This window comes from Desmodus rotundus, chromosome 4 (genome assembly GCF_022682495.2).
Source record: "Desmodus rotundus isolate HL8 chromosome 4, HLdesRot8A.1, whole genome shotgun sequence".
NCBI lineage: Eukaryota > Metazoa > Chordata > Mammalia > Chiroptera > Phyllostomidae > Desmodus > Desmodus rotundus.
Window position 1 is genome coordinate 157,666,225 of NC_071390.1, and position 21,097 is coordinate 157,687,321.

General features: G+C 38.6%; 1 protein-coding gene across 4 annotated transcripts in view; it reads left to right on the forward strand.

Annotated features, from left to right (window-relative positions):
• The first annotated feature begins 1,492 nt into the window (after positions 1–1,492).
• The window catches only part of SMIM14 (small integral membrane protein 14), a 48,122-nt gene continuing 28,517 nt past the window's right edge, over positions 1,493–21,097 (forward strand). The window contains exons 1-4 of one of the 4 annotated variants that reach the window (XM_024573832.4): positions 1,493–1,764; positions 7,408–7,559; positions 9,386–9,443; positions 20,459–20,568. In XM_024573832.4, coding sequence (XP_024429600.2) covers positions 20,494–20,568 — 75 coding nt within the window. In that variant the 5' untranslated portion in view covers positions 1,493–1,764; positions 7,408–7,559; positions 9,386–9,443; positions 20,459–20,493. The remainder of the gene's footprint in view (positions 1,765–7,407; positions 7,560–9,385; positions 9,444–20,458; positions 20,569–21,097) is intronic. The other 3 variants (XM_045182658.2, XM_024573833.4, XM_024573831.4) reach the window with 3 other exon arrangements.

The window sequence follows — 21,097 nt, forward strand, 5'->3', positions numbered from 1 at the left end:
ATAAAGCAAGTACTGCTAATTTTGCAATAACCCACACAAGTCTATTTTTTTAAAGATTTTATCTATTTTAGAGAGGGGGGGAAGAGAGAGAGGGGACATTGACATGTGAGAGAATCCACGACTGGTTGCCTCTGGAACATCCTCAACCTGGGACCTGATCGGCAACCCACGCATTTGCTCTGACAAAGAATCAAACACAGTGACACATCAGCTCATGGCTGGCACTCAATACACTGAACCACACCAGCTAGGGTCAAGTCTAGTTTCGCACCATAGTGTTCTCTTAAACACAGCTGTGTTTTCAAACACATTTGTGCACACGGTGCACCCAAGCATACCAGACTTTCTGTTTACAGATTAAAGACCCTCTGCTACTGGGTCAGCCCATGAACTTCATTAGAGCACTAGATTGCACCACCTCAAGCTCTTGCACCTCAAGTGCTCTGAATTTGAGTAAATAGAGCTCAAGACTGCAGATTAAGGGCCAAGAAGCTTGACTTTTACTTTTAATCTGTTAACTAGAACACACTTTGAGTTTTACCAGAAACCTTTAATTTTTCTAGAAATCTTTACCTCTGTTCAACAGTCACTTTAAAAAGCTCTTGCAGATACTAATTTTCTGAAAGTGACTCAGCTAGCTGGGATGACTAACAACATAGCTGAGGGAGAAGTCTGGGTAGATGAAGTCACGGAGTCAGAGTAAGGAAGGCAGCTAACTCTCATTTCTCCTGCAGGGTAGGTAAAGAGACATGTTTGTGAAATCTTTGGAACTCCGCTTTTACCGCTGGTCCTATTTTATTTAGTTTGTTAACTCATGGACCTTAAGAGTAGAGCCTTAAATTTTGCCAACTTGGGAAATTTCCTGGGCCCCAAACGTTTAACAGCACGACTAAGGAGGCCACAGTAGTGAGCACCAACTTGGTCTATAAAGAAGTGAGGTTCTTATCCCACAAATAGTATCCTTATTCCAGCCCCTAAGATTAAAGTATCAAAAGGCGTAGGCTCACTGCTTAACCACAGCTTTTCTCTTCCAGTCCCCCACTGTCTCCGGACCAGCAAGTCATTTTCGATGACATCCTCCCTTTAATACTCCTTTTGAGCTTAATTTTAGCCAGCTTCCTGGGTGTAAATATGTCAGGGTTAACTGCCACTTTGGACGTACTTTTGTACCCAAAACAAAATCCTCCATGTCCAATTTCACCTGGCCCTAAGTGATCAAAAACAATTCCTGCAATGGTAGCCTGTCTCAGCAGACCTCAACCTGCGCCCAACTCCACCCACTGCTATTCTAAAGACTCCAGTCGAGGACAGCCAACAGCTTAAGCAAGCGGGGACGCACAGTACAGGAAACACTCCACCGAAGACAAACAGAGGCTACGTGGAGCCGTTTAACGTCCGCGAGGCCTCACCCCATTCAACCGGAACTGTAAACCCCGCCAGGCCTCCGCCGCACAAATACTGGGACGCTAGCCTCCGTCCCCGCCTCCTCGGACGCACTGGGCAGGCGCGGAGCGCGCGCATGCTCGGCCGACGGGCCGCTGGGGTCTCGAGTCGCTGCAATCTGTTGCGCCGCCGCCCGCGGAAGCGGGTAGATCCGGGTCTCGTGGTTTATAGTGACGTGGTCAGTCGCACCAAAACAGAAGAGGGGAGGAAGGCAGAGGCCAGGAGCAGCACCCGCAGCGTCCGGAAACTCCAGGCGGTCTTTCTGTCGAGCCTGGGTCCCGGCCCACATCCTCCCCGCCCCGTTGGTTGTTGTCTGGGCGGGTGAGTGTCTCCCCTTCCGCCCACCTTCCCCTCGCCCGGTTTTTCCTGGGGGGGTGGGGGGGTGGTCGTCAGTCTCTCACGGACTGCGGTGGCTGCGGCAGAGGGGCTGCTTCTCGGGCTCGGTGTTTCCCCGGCCGGGCTGGCGATTCCGCACCGGGAGAAACCCGCTGCTGCCGAACCCTCTTGCCCCTCGTTAGATAAGCGAGGAATGAAAGCCTGCAATTTGGCTTTCTCTGCGGGAAACCAGAGTCGGGGCTTGGCCGGAAAGTGGACGGTAGCCCAGGGTGGTTTTATTTTTAGGGCAAGACAGTCAATTCGGGTGGAGGCGTATAATGGAGTAAAAGAAGAGAGAGGAGTACGTAACTGGAAGGAGAAACCCACCAATTCACACTATATCATTTACCTTTGTTTTTTAGCCCTTTCCGGGTTTAAGGAAGACGCTAGGATGCGTCCTTTGTTGTGATGGATGAGACAGAAAAGCTGCCACCCAGAAAGCGGGAGCTTTTTATCCTTTATTGTGTTGCAAATTTAAAGGATTCCCTTTTTTTCTATTTGTTCAGTAAGTGGAACCAGAGCTGACAGTAAAGAGGTAGCACCTTTTATTGGAACAGATTATATGCGATAGACTGGTTACCGGAGTAGCTGAAGTCCCATATTGCCGTTTAAAGTCAAAGTTTTCCAAAGCGGCTCTTTCTTTACGTGTAAGATTTTAGCCCAGATGATGTTTGTTAGCTGTAAAGAAGTCAGCAGGATGTTTTCGGTTGTCTTAGTTTGCAAAATCGAAGATGTGGCCCTAGTAAGAGAATGTCTTGGGTTTGCACCAAGAGAGTTGGATGAGCTTTACGTACGCAATAACTGTTTGTTGAAGAGAGAACTTCCAGTTTTTATGTTATTGTGAGAAATCGTTGGCAGCTATTCCTACAGTAACTTGTTCGGCAGTAAACTGTCTCAGCTGTTTGAGTCTCGAGACCCTTAGGAAGTGTTCTCGCTGCCCAGTTTTGTGCAGGTGGCAGAAAGCTTATGTTCCCTTCCACTTCAGGTGACTGGCCACGCAGTGTACTGTAGCCTGCTGCCAGCCCTGCCACCCTCTGTGCCCCTCGAGGGCACGAGGGAGGTCTGAAGACCAGATGTCCTTTTTCTCCTAACTTGGTTTTTAAAAAGAACACTCCCCCACCTCCAAGAGGACTCATAAATTGAGGTGTTTCTTTGATAAACTGTGAGAAGGAAAAACAGAAGTATGTGCTAATAGATTGCCTCTTATTAAACCCAGGAACAGTTCTTATGAATTTAGACTACTACCTTAAAGGGTGTGTTCTTGGGTAGATATAACATGAACCTCTTCTTAACAAATTTCGTCCTTTGTGGGCAGTTGAGATCTTCTTAATTCCACAGTTGGAATCCCGTTGATTGAGACAAATGAAATTGTTTTCTTGCAGTTCTTTTTTTAAACCTTTTATGCTAACGTGTAACTGAATTTTTTGCTTATACAAAGTAATTTGTGATTATTGGGGGAAGTGTTGATTGAAACAGGTGACCACAAAAGAAGAAAAGTCATCGATATGCCTGCCATCCAATGATCACCAAAGTATTTGCAGCAATTTATGTCCTTCAGGCTGCTTTTTGGCATTTACATATTGCACATAGAAAAAGCACATACGCTTTTCTGTACCCTTTTTAGATATGGACTTTTGGACCTTAACTTTTAGGGAATAATCACTACGTGTTTGCCATACCATAACAATTAAAATCGTGCTTTTAAAAGATTTCCTCCCAAATATTTATGATGATACAAGATTTAAGAAATTAATATGTATTGTGTGACAAAGTAAGGCTTTTCTTGTTTAACTCGGGGAAGAGCAGGCACAGAATAGCCTGAGTTGACAATATGGAAGTTTTAAAAAGTTTTTGCTAATTTAGTGATTTGAGTCAGGTAGAGGTTTAGTTCTATTCCATACCTACAATATGCTCCCAGTGCTGACAGTGCCTGCAGCAATAAGGTCCTGAAAGATTTTACTTTATAAGTCCCACTCAGTACGTTTTATTGACATTGAGTCTTGCTGTGTGCCCATTCAGTCCATTGCTTTATGGGTGGTGCCAAAAGAGAAGGAAGTCCCCTTCACCTCAGCTTCAAAGGATAAGTACGTAGTATAAAGTATTCTAAGTATGCTGATAACCCATTTGAGTTCCTATTAGCCATAAATTTACCGAAAACCTTTTAATCTGAATAAAACCTTTATCTGTCTCTTGGGTAAAAATCAGTCCCAGGTTACTAATTATGTGACTTAACTCTTTTTCTTCGATTTACCTTAAGTTACAGTGTTCAGTGAATATTCTAGATCTGTCACCTTCCCATCTCTACTGCTGCCATCTTTGTTAACTGTCACCCTCTCTCACCAGACCTACTGCAGTAACCTGCTGGTCTACCTGTTTCCACTTTGGCGTTTTACGGTTCATTCCTCTTACCATAAGAGATCCTTTAAAATGTAAGTCAGATTATGTTGCCCCTTTGTTGAAAGCCTCCTATTACATTCAGAGTAAAATCCAAAATCTTCCAAAGCTTGCCAAGAACTACATGTTCTGGCATTAGATGGTTGTGGCGGAGCCTGGCCACGTCAGTTTCATCCTTTGTTCCAGCCCCACTAGCATTGTCAGTGGAACTTGCCAAGGTTGTACCTGCCTTAGGGCATTTGCACTGGCTGTACCCTTATCCTTCACTGCTTCACTGCTCTTATCCCAGATCTTGCTACTGATTCCATGATGTAATTCAGGCCTTAGTTCAGATGTTTTGTCTTCAGGGAGATCATCCTGCGTTGACCTCTCCATTCTCTTGCTTTCCATATAATATGTGTTACTATTTGGAATTTCCATTTTTATTTATTTATTTATTTTGATTTTGAGAGTAGTGTATTAAAGCTGCGGACAGTGAAATAAAGAAGAGCTTAGAATAGGAGGAGAGACAGGAGAGAGCCTTGGCGGGGCTGCTTTGGCTCGCTGAAGTCAGAGAAGAGGGGTCTTTGGAGGCAGGTTCAGGGGTAAGCCCAGGACCAGCTGCTGCTGCGCCCTTGGTTGCAAATGTTGTGGGGACCGTTAGAGTTTAGGAGATGCAAGCCTGAGAAGGAAGAGAGGTATGGGTATGCTCCCAGAAGGGAGGGTGGTGTCCTGGGTCCTTCCTCTTTAGGGTTTTAAAGGTTGGGAGTTGAGGGGAGGTCTTAGGAGAGAGGAATTTCCTTATTTTTTATATTCTGTCTCCCATACTAGAAATTAAACTCTGCAGATAGGAACCTTGTCTTTCCTCTTTACGGCATATTAGGCTCTCAATGATTGTTGGTTGAAGGAATGAACTTGGTGAATATGTTTGTATTCCTCTTGAATGTACTGTCTATTTTAGGCCAGTTCTTTATGGAAGAACCTTAGTCTTCAGCTCCTTTTTATAAGGCAGTGCCTTGATTCTCTTCAATAATTCTTAATGTTTGGCCCACATAATTTAGATCCATAGAATTATTTCTTAGAAGGAATGGGTCACAGAAATCTGCATTTTCAATAAGCACTTCAGGTGACTTTAATACTCATCAAAGTTTGAGAATGTCTTTTAATATTTTAATAGCTTTTGCCTGGAAGAATGCTTCTTCTTAGTAGTAATAATGATAGCCACCATTTTGAGGAACACTGTGTCAGGTACTGAGCTAAAAAAACTCTTCTGTGTTTTTCATTTTACCACAGAGCAACTCAGATGTAGATATTGCTACTCCCGTTGTATAAAGGAAGGGACTGATACATAGTGAGTGGCAGAAAGTTGGATTTGAACAAGGCTTTTTTTAATTTTTATTGATTTGAGAGAGAGATTGTTGTCCCACTCATTTATGCATTCATTGTTTGATTTTTGTATGTGCCCTGACCAGGGATTGATCCCAAACCTTGGTGTTTCGGGATGATACTCTAACCCACTGAACTACCCAGCCAGGCCCCAAGCCTGCTTTCTTAATCACTGTACCCTATTGTCTTGGAACTGCGTTGTTTAGAACTATATGCAGTACTTTGGTTTTGACAGGCCATGTTTTTTTTGTTAAGGGCAAGCTTTCTGTCCCATTTCTAATCCTATCCTTAAAGAAGTCTGTTGTTTTGTTGGTCTTTTTGCCTGAAGTTGTAGAGCTGGGAGATGATCTTAAGAAACATTCTGCAAGAACTTTTAGGTCTTTTTGCTTTGTTGTCATGAGTAATCATCTTACCAGGCTTAGAGTAAATTTGGAGTATTTTCTCCTCCCTGCACGTTACCTTGCATTCCACACACCAAAAGCCCATCTAATGCTTTCTGCCTGCTTGTACACTTATTTGTATTTTTCCTACATTTTCTCCATTGATTTGGGTGTTTTACTATTTGGACTACCATTGGATCATCATAAACTGAATAAATTTCTCACTGTAAAATCCCTTTCCAAATGAGTTTTTAAAAATGTTAAATTTGATTGTTGCATTGATATTTTTGTGGGGGACTGAATCCAGAGAAATACTGTTTGTTTTTCCTCTCTTCCTGGTCTTTAAGCATGGCTAACTATTTTTATTTGAAGGCTCAGGTCTCATACCATCTTTACTAGAGCTCTATCCTAACCCACCTTAGGCTTCTGTAAACAGCCATTGAGACATCACTTTACCTTCCATATTTAATTGTCTGTGGCTGCCTGGCCTGTTCCCTTGGGAGGCCCCATGAGGTTGGGGAGAACTAATTAGGCAATCTGTAGGCTTGTTGATGGGATAAATAAATGAAAAAAAATCTCAACTTTATTCTGTACCTATAAAAAACAGTACATTGCTAAAAAGAATTTTTGTAATAATCTTTCACATATAACTTAATAGTACTTAGAACAAAAACCTCAATGTAAGACACTAAATTGTCTAAAGGGATGATGATAGTGATATTTTTAATAAACTGACCCATTTAACTTTGACCATTAATGTAGTTTCCAATTTTCACCATTATACATATTGTGATGGACTATGGCTTTAAATAGTTAACTCAAGCTCTGAATGATTAGGGCAACCAGTCTACAAAATAAGTCATATTTAAGACGTGATTTGAAATGTTGTGATTTTAATAGTAATTCAACCTAGTATATACAGCATACATATACTGGAAATACCTAGGAAATTTACATGAATTTTATTAATAGAAGTTGCCTCTTAGGGGAGTACCTTTCACTTTTGCGGTTTTATTTACTTTTTAACCTTTCTGTGTTTGAATTTTAAAACTATAAATGTGTATTGCTTTTAAAGTTAAATTCAACTCTTTGTACCCTAGCCAGGTGTAACTCAGTGGATTTAGGGTGTCCTCCTTATACTCCAGTTTGCGGGTTTGATCCTGGGTCAGAGCACCTACAAGAATGAACCAATGAATGCATAGATAAGCGGAACAACAAATCCATGAATTCATGTCTCTCTGTCACTCTCAAATCAGTCAATGAAAAAATAAGTAAGATAAATTCAGCTTTATGGAAAAGTGTATATTTTTCTAAACTAAAATGATTTTTAGGTGTATATTGGTTTATATTTTATTTATAACACTTTCAACTTCAATGCATTTGTTTGTGGAGAAAGTGACCTTTTATTGGTTATTTTCATACTGAATTTTCATTTCCTTTTTAAACTTAGGTCAAAGCACTGATGTGAGTCTCAGCTTTCTAAAAATACAGAATGAAGCTGGGTTTTGCTTGACTGCACTCATTGATTGACAAGTGTTGTAGGTGCAGCGCTTTCAAGATTTAACAGCTAAGAAAGGTACTTCAAATCAAGTTAGGGATTCAGTAAGTATCTTCATAGTATGTGCACCATACTTAGAGATCAGTGTTCTGGCTGCTGTCTTGTTTCACCTTCCAGTATACTTTTTAAACAAGTTAATTTTTTTAACATAGTATGTATTTTGTTGCTTTTTACTCTTAGCAAAAATATTGTAGAAGAAACCAGACTCGTTTGAAATCTGTGGTGTTTGTCCAAGTTTCCTTTTTTAATGACATTGCTTTCTTTATCATGGTGAGTCTAGTCAAGTATTTTTCCTGTTATGAATGGCATTTGTGTATCTGTGTGCAGATATGTCATCTAGGCTGTAATATGGTTGAGAGAGGCTCTGAATTACGTAAATTGGGAGAGCAGCAGCCATAATTCTTCTGCTCAAAAAGTCATATAGGCAAGCAAGTGAATGAGAATGATACTGAGAAAAAAAGTTCAGATTCCACTCTGATTTATCTGAATGATGTAAATCATTCATAAACTTGTAACATCACTTGAGATGTGCCTCACAATCTCAGAAGACACTACTACTTTGTAATAGAGCTGTTGAAAACTGTTTTCTTAACAATTATAAGCAACTTATATCCACTGTGATTTAGGGTCACATAGTATGGATAGTATGGAATTTTTATATCATCTTCTGTTGAATTTTTCTGTTTTAAACTTATGAAATACAGCTTTTTCCCCTGGAGCTTAAATGTTTTAATTCAGAGTATGAGTACTAAGTACTATTTTTTTTTTGATGAAATGCATATATAATTTTCTTTTTTTGACTACTAAGTACTTGAGTAGTAATTTAGAAAACATTTTCTGAATGTGAAAATTTGGGTTATGACGTTGAATATAAACAAAGATGATTCAATTGAAAGATTTCCCTTTATTTGACTATTTATAATAAATTTTACTCCTGGACCTTGAGAGAATCTTTCAGATTGTGCAGGAGTAAGGACTAGCCAGGGAAGGACAGGACATTCTTAGGTAAGAGACCAAGATTCAGAACAGAAGACTTCTTTTTTCCCTTTCTCTTTTATGCCCAAGAGTGTTAGCTGAGCCCCAGGGGAATCCAAACACTCTAAAGCAGTACACAGAGAACGTGGGCTGAGGGTTGAAGATACATTTCAAATATAAGGGCTTAGAGTTGAGTTGGCCCAGAGCATTTTACAGTTTATAAAGCACTCTTACAAATTCTCACTTGATCCTTGCAACAACCCTTTTAAATGAGTAGTTTCAGTTACCACTCCCATTTTATAGAGAAACTGAAGTCACGGAAAGGCTAAGTAATTTATCCATTCTTAGTAGTAGTGCCATAACTTGAATCATTTATCTAAGATGCATTCTTCTGCTGTTCCATGATGTTTTAGCAAGTATTGCCTAAAATGATTCCTAGATATGATCAAATACTGAGAAGGAAAAAAAGTGTCACTGAGGAAAGAAGGTAATATCCAAGACACAGGAAAATAGGGTCAGAGTAACTGGGAGTTTCCAGAAAAATGGTGACAACCCCTGGGTGGACCTTTAATAAGAGTCCCGTGCTGCAGAATCTTGGAGAAATTAAAGAGCTAAGTAAATTCTTGATGGCCTTGAAGAGTAAGCTTCTTTTCTTTGAATTTGAACATTCACCACAAAAGTTATCACAGAAGTTGATTTGTCTGTGACATTTATTTTGGTTAATGATATTGGTATGTAATTGTTATTATCATATAAGTTAATTACAGTTAATAATGAACTTGATTACCAGCTCTTGGAGGAAGGGGCTGTGCCTTTTAGTTTTTCTATATCCTCCTCAGAACTCTTCTGCCAGTTACTTAGTCCCCTGAGGACTTACTAGCTATGTCCTTTTCAGGAAAGGAGAAGTGAGAGAAGACACGGGTTTGAATCCCACCTCTGCTGCGTGACTTCGGGTAAGTCACTGAAGTTCTCTAGGCCTCAGTTCTTTCCTCCTTGACTGAGAGGGTGAGAACTGATGCATCCCCAGAGTTTTTAGAGTACCACTTGTGAAGTTGTCATTTGTTGAAGGTGAATAAATGAGGGCAGGGTCCTCTAATCTATACATGGTCTATACAGTGATATCTTGCACAGACTTTCTGTTCTCCTGACCTTGTTTCCTCTATGCATCCCCATTCCACCCTGTGGAAAGTAAACACTTTGTTGCCATTTTTTTTAGCTTGCTGTAGTCTCTTCCTTTTGAATAGTGTGCCCTCTGAAAGAGAGTCTTTAAGTTTTTTGTTATCCTGTAAAAATAGTTTTTGTTAAGAATTTCAGAGATGATTTTTACTGTATTTTACTCTTGTAAACAGCTACTTCTAGGTGGAACAATATACGATCCCCTAATTGGATCAGTTTCTAGGTGGAACAATATACGATCCCCTAATTGGATCAGTGTAAGGAACATTGTATGAAATTTGTAACTATAATGGCTTGACTATTAATTTGAATTTTTAAAAAATGTTGTGATAGAATTCAGAGAATTCATAATCACGTAGAATTGGACATTTAGGGTATATATGGGATTTATTTCAAAATTTAAATATTTAAAAAATCTTTTAACTTCTCCCACATGTAGCTTTAGTACAGTTTTTACCAAATAATGATTGATTGATTTGAATCTGTATTCTTGCCCACTTTCCATCAGAGATGAAAATGTAGTATAAGAGAAAAGTATGCCATTAGTAGTAGTAGGAAGTCAGTTGACAGTTTTCTGATTTCTGTACTGCTCTAAAGTTTTCTTCATAAGGGTGAAACAGATGTAACTAGCATGGTTTGTCATATGTGACCGATGTGGAATGAGTCCTTGTCAGGAATTTACATTGTGACTTCCTGTCCAAGATCTGTCTCATACCAGACATGTTACCATGGTCAGAATGCTAGCTTATGTGAGTCTATTTTACTCATTTTAAAACAGGGATGATTTGACTTTCTCAGAAGGGTGGTTATTAGGATGTGAAAGTAGTAAAGCTGCAGGCAGATATAAACTATGATAAGGTATGGCTATGTTTGATCGAGATTCATTTTGGATAAAAGAATAAAGCAAATGAATATGTTGCAAAATAATTGTATATGAGTGAATTTGAACACCTAATTACATTGAGATGTTGGGTGATCTGGTAAAAGTAATCCCAACTAGAGACATTAGTATGTATAGAGTATAATATTATGGTAATACTGGAGTTGATAGACATTTTGTTCTCTCTGTTTAATATGAAAGGTAGCCAGAGTTTTGGGATATTTCTGCTCATCTGGTTGATCAGTTTTCTGAATTGGCCACTGGGTAAAAACTTGGGGTCAGAAAGTTATTTCTACAAAAACATTATTTTTAAAGGTGAATAATTACCTCTGTGATATAATTGGGAATGAGTCTAAAAAATAAGAGTACCAAGCGAACTCAAGTGCAGGCTCTGTGAGTGTCCTGGGGGGCAGTTCTAGCGTTTGACTCACCTCCTTGGTTTTATAACTTTGGAGCTCTAATTAATAGAATCGATGCTTTTTAGATAAATGTTTCTTCTGAGTTCCCCATTTCATTGGCCAGCATCTCTATTTTCTGTCTTACAGAGACAAATTACATGCATTCTAAATTGGTACTGTATTTTGCTCTTGCTGTGGTTTTTATTTTTATTTTTTAAATGGAAATAATTTTGATATTGCTCTTGATTACTGTAAAGATTTGGCAGGCTTCTTGAAAAGGAAATTTCATCATAAATCAGCTTTTTAAAATCTTAGTAAAGAGATTTTCATCCTTTGACCTTGAATCAGCCTTGGTTATCCCTGCTTTCTCAAGAAGAGCCCTGGGTTTCTCATGTTTTTATGAGGAGGGGGGGCAGCGAGTTTTTGTTTTATTTTTAAATAAAAATATATTTTAAAATAACAGATATATTTGAAATTTTTTATGCTGAAAGGCAGAGTAGTAAAAGGAACTCCCATGTACCCATCAACTGGCTTCAACAGTTACGGAACTAACAGTTGTTTTACTCTGTCTAGATCTCCCCCTTGGCCGGATCATTTCTACCTGGATCCCAGGCATTATATCTCTTTAATATTGAAAATACTTAGTGGGATTTTTCAAAGTTCAGGACTCTTTAGTTGTGATAATTAACATTGTAGTTATATTTTTAAAAGTTAGTAATTGCTAATGGCTAAATGTCATTTAACCCAGCCACTGTTCAAAGTTCTTGGTTGTTCCGTAAATTATTCAGAGACTATCAACATTTTTTACCTTCTGGATTTGTATTGTCATAAAAGTTATAGTTTGTAATCTCAAATTCAACATCTAATTTATTTAAGACTCTGTTTGCATATGTTCTGTTATTAAGATGTCTTTGCTAACCGTATTAGTGGAATGTGTTTTTTCCTTCGGTCTTTTGCTCTTATTTTGGGATTGTTTTTTTGTACACACAGACTTATGATATAAATTTGTTGATATTTTCCATTGTATATATCCCTAAGAAATTCTTCCACAAAGGTTGAGTAATTATTCACCTGAATTGTCTTCTAGAATTGCTGCTGGATCTTTTTCCTTTTCAATTGCTAGCAGGTTTTCCTGGGACCATTTATTGAAATACAGATTCCTTTCTTCCTTATTTGTGAGTCAAATTTTGATATACAAATATAAATAAATACATTTTAGGGTTGGTGAGTTCAGAAAATTCTGGAAAGAAGAATTCATTTCTTATTTACTGGGTTGTAATATTTATTATCTCTTTTCCCTCTCTCTTTCTCTCTTTTTTTAAGATTTTATTTATTTATTTTTAGAGAGAGGAAGGGAGGGAGAGAGAGGAGAAACCTTGATTGGTGGCCTCTTAGAGCATGCCCGCATCTGGGGACCTGGCCCTCAACCCAGGCATGTACCCTGACTGGAATTGAACTGGCGACCTGTTGGTTTGTGGGAGGACACCCAACCCACTGAGCTACCCCAGTCAGGGCTGGGCACAAAGACTTTTCTTGCAGAATTATGTTAACAAAAAATTTGAAAGGCCCTTAGTAATTTCTACTAAAGGGATGCTAAAATCAAATGTTCATATTTTGGAGTATTAAAAAGAATGAGGTAGAGCTTTATGTATTGAAGGAGGCTTTTTATGTTAGAGAAAAACAAGTTGCAGACGTGTAATATAATCTCATGAAACCCACCAAAATGATACATGTGTATGTATATATTTCTGAGGGTGTAATTACATATAAAAACACCTGGAATTTTTCACACCAGACTGTTAAGTATGTGGTACCTTTGGGGAAAGAGAGGAGAATTGGGGAGAGAGGAATGGGAAGGTTGACATTTCTCATTTTACTCTGTGTGCTTTTGGAGATACCACTGATTAACTTTGCTGTTTTACTATTTCTCGCTAAGAGTATTTGGACTAATTCAGAACCACTTTCAAGAAGTTTATTTCCCAAGGAATCAATCCTATATATAAGCATGTAGTTGCATGGCATAATTCTAGAAAACATGCTTTAACAAAAGTATGGTATCTACTTTTTCACCTTTTCCACAGCTTTAACCAGGCAATTAAATTTGACTCCCCAGCGGTGATATAGACTAAACCCATCCAGCATGAGCTGGAGTGTTTAAGGTTCTAACAGCAGACAATAAATTGGTTAACAGCCCTGGAAAATTCTCTCAGTACATGTAGAAACAGGATGACTCAACTGGCTTATTACAGTTGAACTCTACCAGGAAAGTGTGTTTGTTAGTTGTGGATGGAGAAAATCCCGGATTTGTGGGATATGGGGAATTGTGTTTGCCCTCCCAACAGAACTCCCAGAGTGCGTTATTTCACTGCTTTTCTGTGTTCAGAGTTGTGTAGGAGTGGCTGGTTTGAGAGATTTAGATGTATGCACTTGTTTTGATCTTTATGCTTCCTTAGAAGTCACCTATAAACTGTTGCTTAATCTAGGCTCAGAGTCAGATTGCTATCACAAAATTATAATAGGAAAATACTGATATATAAATTAAATGCTTATTATGGAGACTTTCAAAAGGTAAAATTATGTAGGAACTCCCCAGTACCTATCACCTAACCTCAATTTTTATGAATTTTTTCAGTGCATGGTTCATTTGTTTATGATTTAGGGCTTTTGTAACAAGTAGCAATAACACTGGTTGTCTTCAAGTGTCAAGCTCATGCCCTAGGTATTATTTAACATTGTTCTCACATTAGGGATATATGTTGGGGAGGTGAACAACTCTGAAACATCAAAGGCAAAAGCATTGTTTTAAATTACTTTCTGTCCAGGTCCTCTTCTAGACTGCTTTACCAGACTTCTGATCGAGTAACTCACTTCTGTCTTGCCCAGGATAGAGCAGCTTCTTACATCTCTGGGCACCAGGGGATTTAAATGTGAAGTGGGATTGGTTCAGTTTTTTGCTCTAGTGCTTAGCTGCTGTTGTGCATTGACACTTGTTCTGAGGTCCTAGCCAAAAGAAAACTGTTTGCACTCTTTTTTAAAAAAATCAAGGGCTGGGTTGGCCAAAAAGTCTATAACATTTTTTTTTTTGTACGATGGCTCCAGTAGTGCTTAGTTGTCTTAACATCATTCAAAGCAATTTTGTTAGATTGTATTGTGACAGCTGTCATATCATCATGCATTTTAAAAAAGTATCAAAATGGGTGAGTGTTTTTAGCCCTGGCTGGTGTGACTCAGTGGGTTGAGTGCCGGCCTGTGAACCAAAGGGTAGCCGGTTCGATGCCCAGTCAGGGCACATGCCTGGGTTGCAGGCCAGGTCCCCAGTAGAGGGCATGTGAGAAGCAACCACACATTGATGTTTCTCTCCCTCTCTTTCTACTTCCCGTTCCCTCTTTCTAAAAGTAAATAAAATCTTTTAAAAAATAGGTGAATTTTTGTGCAGCCATCTTAATATTTAAGATGGAAGAAGAGATGCAACATTTTTGGCATATTATGCTTTATTATTTCAGAAAGGTAAAAATGCAACTGAAATGTGAAAAAAGATTTGTGCACTGTATGGAGAAGGTGCTGTGACTGACTGAATATGTCAAAAGTGGTTTGCGAAGTTTCTTTGGTACTATTGACATTTTGGAGAAATAATACTTTGCTCTGGGGCTGCCTTATCCATTGAAAGATGTTTAGCAGCACCCCTAGCATCTACCCACTAGAAGTCAGTAGGGGAGATAGCCAACATTCTCAAAATATCCAAATTGATAAAGTTATTGGTGGAAGTGAAAAATGTGTCTTTCACTTTACAGAAAAAATTTAATGGAGTTTTTGGCCAACCCAGTATTTTTAAGTGGAAACTATTAACTGAAAAGTACTTAAAACAGTTCAAGTTTACATGAAGAAAGTTTCATAGAAGCATAGCACTGTTTTGAATGTCCTATTATAAATATATTTCCTCATTTTACTGGAGAGGCTAATTAAAACTGATGTAAACCCTAAAATTCTAGTTGATTTATGTTTTTTTGGCATATATAGATACAGAGAGAAAAACCTTTGTAAAATTCAATATTTATTCCTCGCTGTGGCTTACTCAATGAGGGAGGTGTTTGCAATGTGATGACTAAGATAGGTTCCTGCCCTTAAGAGGCTTTTTTTTTTTTTAATGGGTTACAGAAACAAGTATTCCTTTCTTCATAAAAGTCAGTTTGCTAGTAGAGTAAGTCCTCACTTAGTGTTCAATAGGTTCTTGGAAACTGTAACTTTAGGTGAAACAATGAATAAAGAAACCAATTCTGATATAAGTAAGAGTTAAGTTCCTATGGTATATTTCTTGTCACAAAAACATCATCAAACTGCTATACAAGTATAAAGACCCAAAACACTTCTAACATTAGACATTGAAATGTGAGCTATACAGACATTTAAGAAAGATGAATAAAAACAAGATAATTTTGTTTTCCAACCCACTTACTCCACTTCAGGGTAGCAGGTGGCCCGAGCCTCTACCAGCAGCTTGGGGTGCAAGGCTGGAACCTACCTGGACAGGTCACCCTTCCATCTCAGGGACACACACACACACACACACACACACACACACACACACACGGGAGGAAATCAGAGTACCCAGAGGACACCCATGCAGACGTGGGGAGAATGTGCAGACTCCACAGAGATAGTGGTCCCTGCTTGGAATCAAATTTTTTTTCTTCTCATCAACATTAGAACAAAACAGTGTTATTGGTGGACCTGCTGAACTTTCTTAGCATTTCCGTGTTTAGAGGCTCCAGAACTGGTTAGGTGTTTTAGTTTTTGAATTTTATTTTTAAAAATCTTAGTAAAATGTCTTTTATTTTCAACTGACATTTTCTTGGCCCCGGGAGGCAGAGATAGGGAGGAAGGAAGGACAGTATTTGTAGGTGGACACTTGCTTTTATCCACACCAGCATAGCCTGAGCCCTTTTTTCCCTTACGGACATTGTGCAAAGACAATTGAGAAATAGGCTTTCAAGGGTGAACTTTATCTACATATAAGGTTGGATTATATTTACTTTTAGGGTTTTCTGTGTTGGATATGTATAGTCAGTTCTCTAACAAGAAGCCTAATTAATTTTCAAAGTAAGATGTGGACACAGAGTGGCCTCAGCCAAAACCAGGAAGTAGTCAGGGTTTATATTTGGTGTTTCCTATTTCCGGAGAGTTAGGCTGTTCATCTTAGGTTACCTGCAACACCACTTACCCTTTCAGTCCCCACATCCCCTTAGTTCAGGAAAACAGATCTTGGAAGGTCTTAGATGGGAAGTAGGGTGCCCTGACTCTTCTACAACTTGATTACACCTCAGTATAAGTTGGTATTTTCCCAAATCATCACATAGGAGTCTGCCTCCTTCTTTACAAGAGCTGTAACATATGTACTTATACTACATTTATTTAATTGGAACCACATGGATGAACACTTTGCATTACGATTTTTGTGTTTTTTTTGCTCCTATAAGAAATGTTGCAGTCAGCCCTGGTTGGTGTGGCTCAGTGGATTGAGTGCCAGCTTGCGAACCAAAGGGCCGCCAGTTCGATTCCCAGTCAGGGCACATGCCTGGGTGTGGGCTGGGTCCCCAGTAGGGGGTGTGTGAGAGGCAACCACACATTGATACCTCTCTCCCTCTCTCCTCCCTTGTCTTCTCTCTAAAAATAAATAAATACAAATCTTTAAAAAAAACATTGCAGTGAACATCCTTATAAAAAATTTTTGCATACTTGTTTGGATATGGATACGTAAGTTAATTGGATAAATTAATTTTTACCAGTCTTCTGATAGATGAGAGAGAGATTTTGATTTGTACTACTTCTGTTTTATATTTGCTTATTGGCTATAAATTTTCCTGTGAACATGGTCTTTGTTCATTTTTCTATTAGGTTGCCATTTTCATGTTAATTTTTAGAGTTCTCTGTAAATTAAGTCCCTGTTTGAGTCCTTGTGTTACAAGGGTTTCCCCTCATTCTGTCTTTTTATTTTATAGTATATTGCTGGTTTATAGAAACTTACTATTTTTAGCTGCCAAAATTGTTGATCCTCCTCTTTATTATTTTTTGGATATGTGTTTTTCTACATGTATCCCATTGTCTTGTTATACGTTTGTGAGTTTTTAAAGTTAATTTTTCCTGTATGTTAAAAATCTTAATACATGAATACATATTCATGATAAGAAATGTTTAAAAAGTGACAAAATTAAAATCTGTCCCTAAAATTACATTCTCTTATCCAGTGTTAACCACTTATTAAGTTCTAGTCCTTTATTGAAGTCCTTATATTGAAGTATAGCGTACTTCAATTTAAAAAATAATAGACCATTATCCTGCCATTTCTTAGTCTGTGGTTTAAAATCCTATTTATTCTTATTTTAAAATTTCTATTTATTGATTTTAGAGAGAGAACAGGGAGAGAGAGGGAGAAAAACACCCCATCAATTTATTGTTCTTATTTATGCATTCATTGGTTGCTTCTTGTATGTGCCCTAAGTGGAGATCGAACCTGAAACCTTGGCATACTGGGACAATGCCCCAACCAACTGAACTACCCGGCCAGGGCTTTATCATATTCTAAATTCCAGGTAAATCATGGGTCGGTTTGTGGACATTATTCTAATTCATGGTATAGTTGACTATTTGTATGTGTGACTTCATTTTTAAAAAGTTAAATCACTCATGGTTCTAGAATTTCTTTTGGTGTAAAGAATGAGGGTAGGGAGCCAGCTGTTCCCAACACCATTTATGGAATAACTTGTCTTCCCCCCAATGATTTTATATTCTATCATCAAACCAATGTATTTTTGTAATGGTATTATCTCTGACCTACTGAAAGAGCATTTGACTGAGCTCCTTATATCAACTCTAGCTTCTCTTCTTACCAGTTTTCCATGGTGCATCTAGGTCACAGGTTGCAAACACAAGGCCTGCGGGCTGAATCCGGCTCTCCACCTTGTTTTATCTCGCCCACCACCTTGTTTCTATCCAGTTGCAGCACCGAGCTCCTTGACCCTAGTTAAGGAGTAGTTACATTTATACAGTCCTAAAATTCCATTTGGCCCTTTGAAGGCAACTGCGAGGCAGATATGGCCCCCGGTGAAAACGAGTTTGGCACCCCTAGTGTAGGTCGTCTTTTTAAAACACACCAGCATAAAACCCTTTATGGGATTCACACTGCTTTTTGACCTAATCTCGTATCGTGGCCTAGAAGACCCTGTGTGGCTGGCCCCCTTGACTGTCTGGTCTCATATCAGACCACTCTTCTTGCTGTTTGGATTCCAGCACTTTGTGGCTTTCTTTCAGTTCCTTCGTCATGCACTGCTTTTCCTTTTATGTCTACAATGCCCTGCAGACCCCCATCCCCACCCCTGCTACTCCACCTTGCCCTATTGTATTCCAGTGCATCCTTCCATTTTCACCTGTGAGTTAACTTTCTGAGTAAATTTTCCCTGATTCCCTAGATAAGTTTAGAACCTGTATATGCTTTCTAGGCACCCTTTATCTTAAAAACAAACCGCTTTATTGAGATGTAAATTATATAATGCACCATTTAAAGTGTACAATGCAATGATTTTTAGTATATTCATAGAGTTGTCTGACTATCACCACAATCAATTTTAGAACACTTTCTTTACCCCAAAAGAAAGCCTTTATCAATTAGCAGTCACTCCCCATATCTCCCCAAGGTCCCCACTTCTGGATAACGAGAGTGATTTTTTAATTGTGGTAAACTATATAACAAATTTTGCCATTTTAATCCATTTTTTAAGTATACAATATAGTGGCATTAATTATATTTACAGTGGTGTAAAATTCTCACTACTGTCTATTTCTAAAACAATTTTTTATCACCCCAAACAGGAAGTCTGTACTTATTAAGCAGTAACTCCCCACTTCTTCCCCAGCTCCTGGCAACCACCATTCTATTTTCTGTCTATATGAATTTGCCTACAGTAGATACTTCTTTTTTAAAAAAAATTATTGATTTGTTGTTCTACTTATTTATGCATTCATTGGGTGATTCTGTGTGTGCCTTGATCAGGGATCAAACCCTCAACCTTGGCATATGGGGAAGATGCTTTAATCAACTAGGCTACTGGGCCAGGACCTGTACATATTTCATATAAGTGGAATAAGTGGAATAAGTGCAAATATTTTCTTTCATTCTGTGGGTTGTCTTTGCAGCTTTTTGGTTCATTTAAATTTTATAGCATTCACAAATTTGTATTTATAATTTTAAAAATATTTAGATTAGTATCTGTCTGCACTGTTAGAATGAGAACATTGTTAAGGTAAGGACTATTATAGTGTTTGCTCACGTTTATATTTCTCATGATGCCTAGCACAGGTGCTAAATATATTTTTTAAAGATTTTATTTATTTATTTTTAGAGAGAGAGGAAGGGAGGAAGAGAATGAGAGAAATATCAATGTGTGATTGCCTCTTGTGTGCCCCCTACTGGGGCATGTGCCCTGACTGGAAATCGAACCAGCAACCCTTTTGGTTTGCAGGCCAGCACTCAATCCACTGAGTCACACTAGCCAGGGCAATTTTTTTAAATGAATAAATGAACTTAATTCCTTTAAGTTAATTTATGAGTCATTCCATTGATCTGTCCTATTCTGTCTTACGTGTCAGTAGTACTCCATCTTGGCCTCTCACTTGTTATTCATATATTTTAAAATCTCCCCAGGTGTTTTCTGTCCATTGTCATGTTAATTAATGTTAATTCATGCCCCCCCCCAAAAAAAAACAACTGGATATCAATTTAGGTAACATTTTTTCTTTCAGAGGGCTTTCTTGGTAGGATAAAAGGCTGTGAAGTTGTCTTAGTCAGCTTGGGCTGCTGTAACAAAATCTGACAGACTGGGTGACTTAAACAACATTTATTTCTCACAGTTCTGGAGTCCCGGAGGTCCGTGATCAAGGTGCCAGCAGATTTATTGTGTGGTGAAGGACCCTGTCTCTGATTTGTAGACAGATGCCTTCTTGCTGTATCTTCTTCACATAGTGGAGAAGAGAGGTCATTTCCCTCATGTCTCTTCTTTAAAGGCACTGATCCTGAGGGCTCCACTCTCATGACTTGACTACCTCCCAAAAGCCTTACCTCTCAATACTGTCACATTGGGGATTAAGGCTTCAACATGTGAAGTTTGGTGGGGGAGGGGACAGTGAATCCGTAACAGTATAGGGAGCTAAGAAAATTAAATAATTAATTTTCTTTAATTTTAAGCAGAGTTGGTCTGTAGCATCATCAGCTTCACAGGTGTGGGCCAGACTGAGCATCTGAAGACCATGGTGTTTACGGGAATGCAGTCTGATGGCAGAAGGGGTAGACAGTCATTTGTATAGATTCATAACACATCAAAGATTAGTAATAAATTCATCGCTATAGGTCGTTAATAAATAACTAAATTGAAAGAACTATTATGAATTGTACAGTATATGAAATTTTCATACCTCAAGATAAACTCTGAGTGGTAGCCTTATAATATTTTTTCCTTCCTCCTAGATTGAAACAGTCAAGTTAAATCAAGCTGGGTAATCATGGCAGAAGGCGGATTCGATCCCTGTGAATGTGTTTGCTCTCACGAGCATGCGATGAGGAGGCTGATCAATCTGGTGAGATGAACAGGACAGTCCTATGCAGAACTGAACTGTACCGCTTCTGTACTGTTGCTTTTTTTTTTTTTAATTGTTGGTTATTGGAAGATTTTCATCAGATGGTCACTAAAATTATTTCATAATTGAAATTCCACAGTGGTTTAAGTCAGAAAAGTTAAAAATACTTGCCAGCAATTATTTTGTTAGAGATAAAAACAAAGTTCTATTTTCATTTGTTAGATTCATGTCGGTTAAATTCCCCATCATGGGTGGGAACACATCTGTGTACAACCTTTTCTGTTCTGTAGTAATGCATGTAGTGCTTGGGTATATGGGGCTTGTTTGCCTGAGAAACTGCTGTGAAGTCAGTTTCTGTTATAATATGGTTCAAACTCTCCTCCTCCAAATGGCATGGCAGTGAAAATCTCTATACAAAGCATTTGAAAATCCAGTTATTTAGTGGAGGTAGATTTCTGAACAGCAGACTTTGAATAGTAGCAAGATTTGAATTACATCATTTGTAAGATTCTCCTAGTCTCTGAGCTTA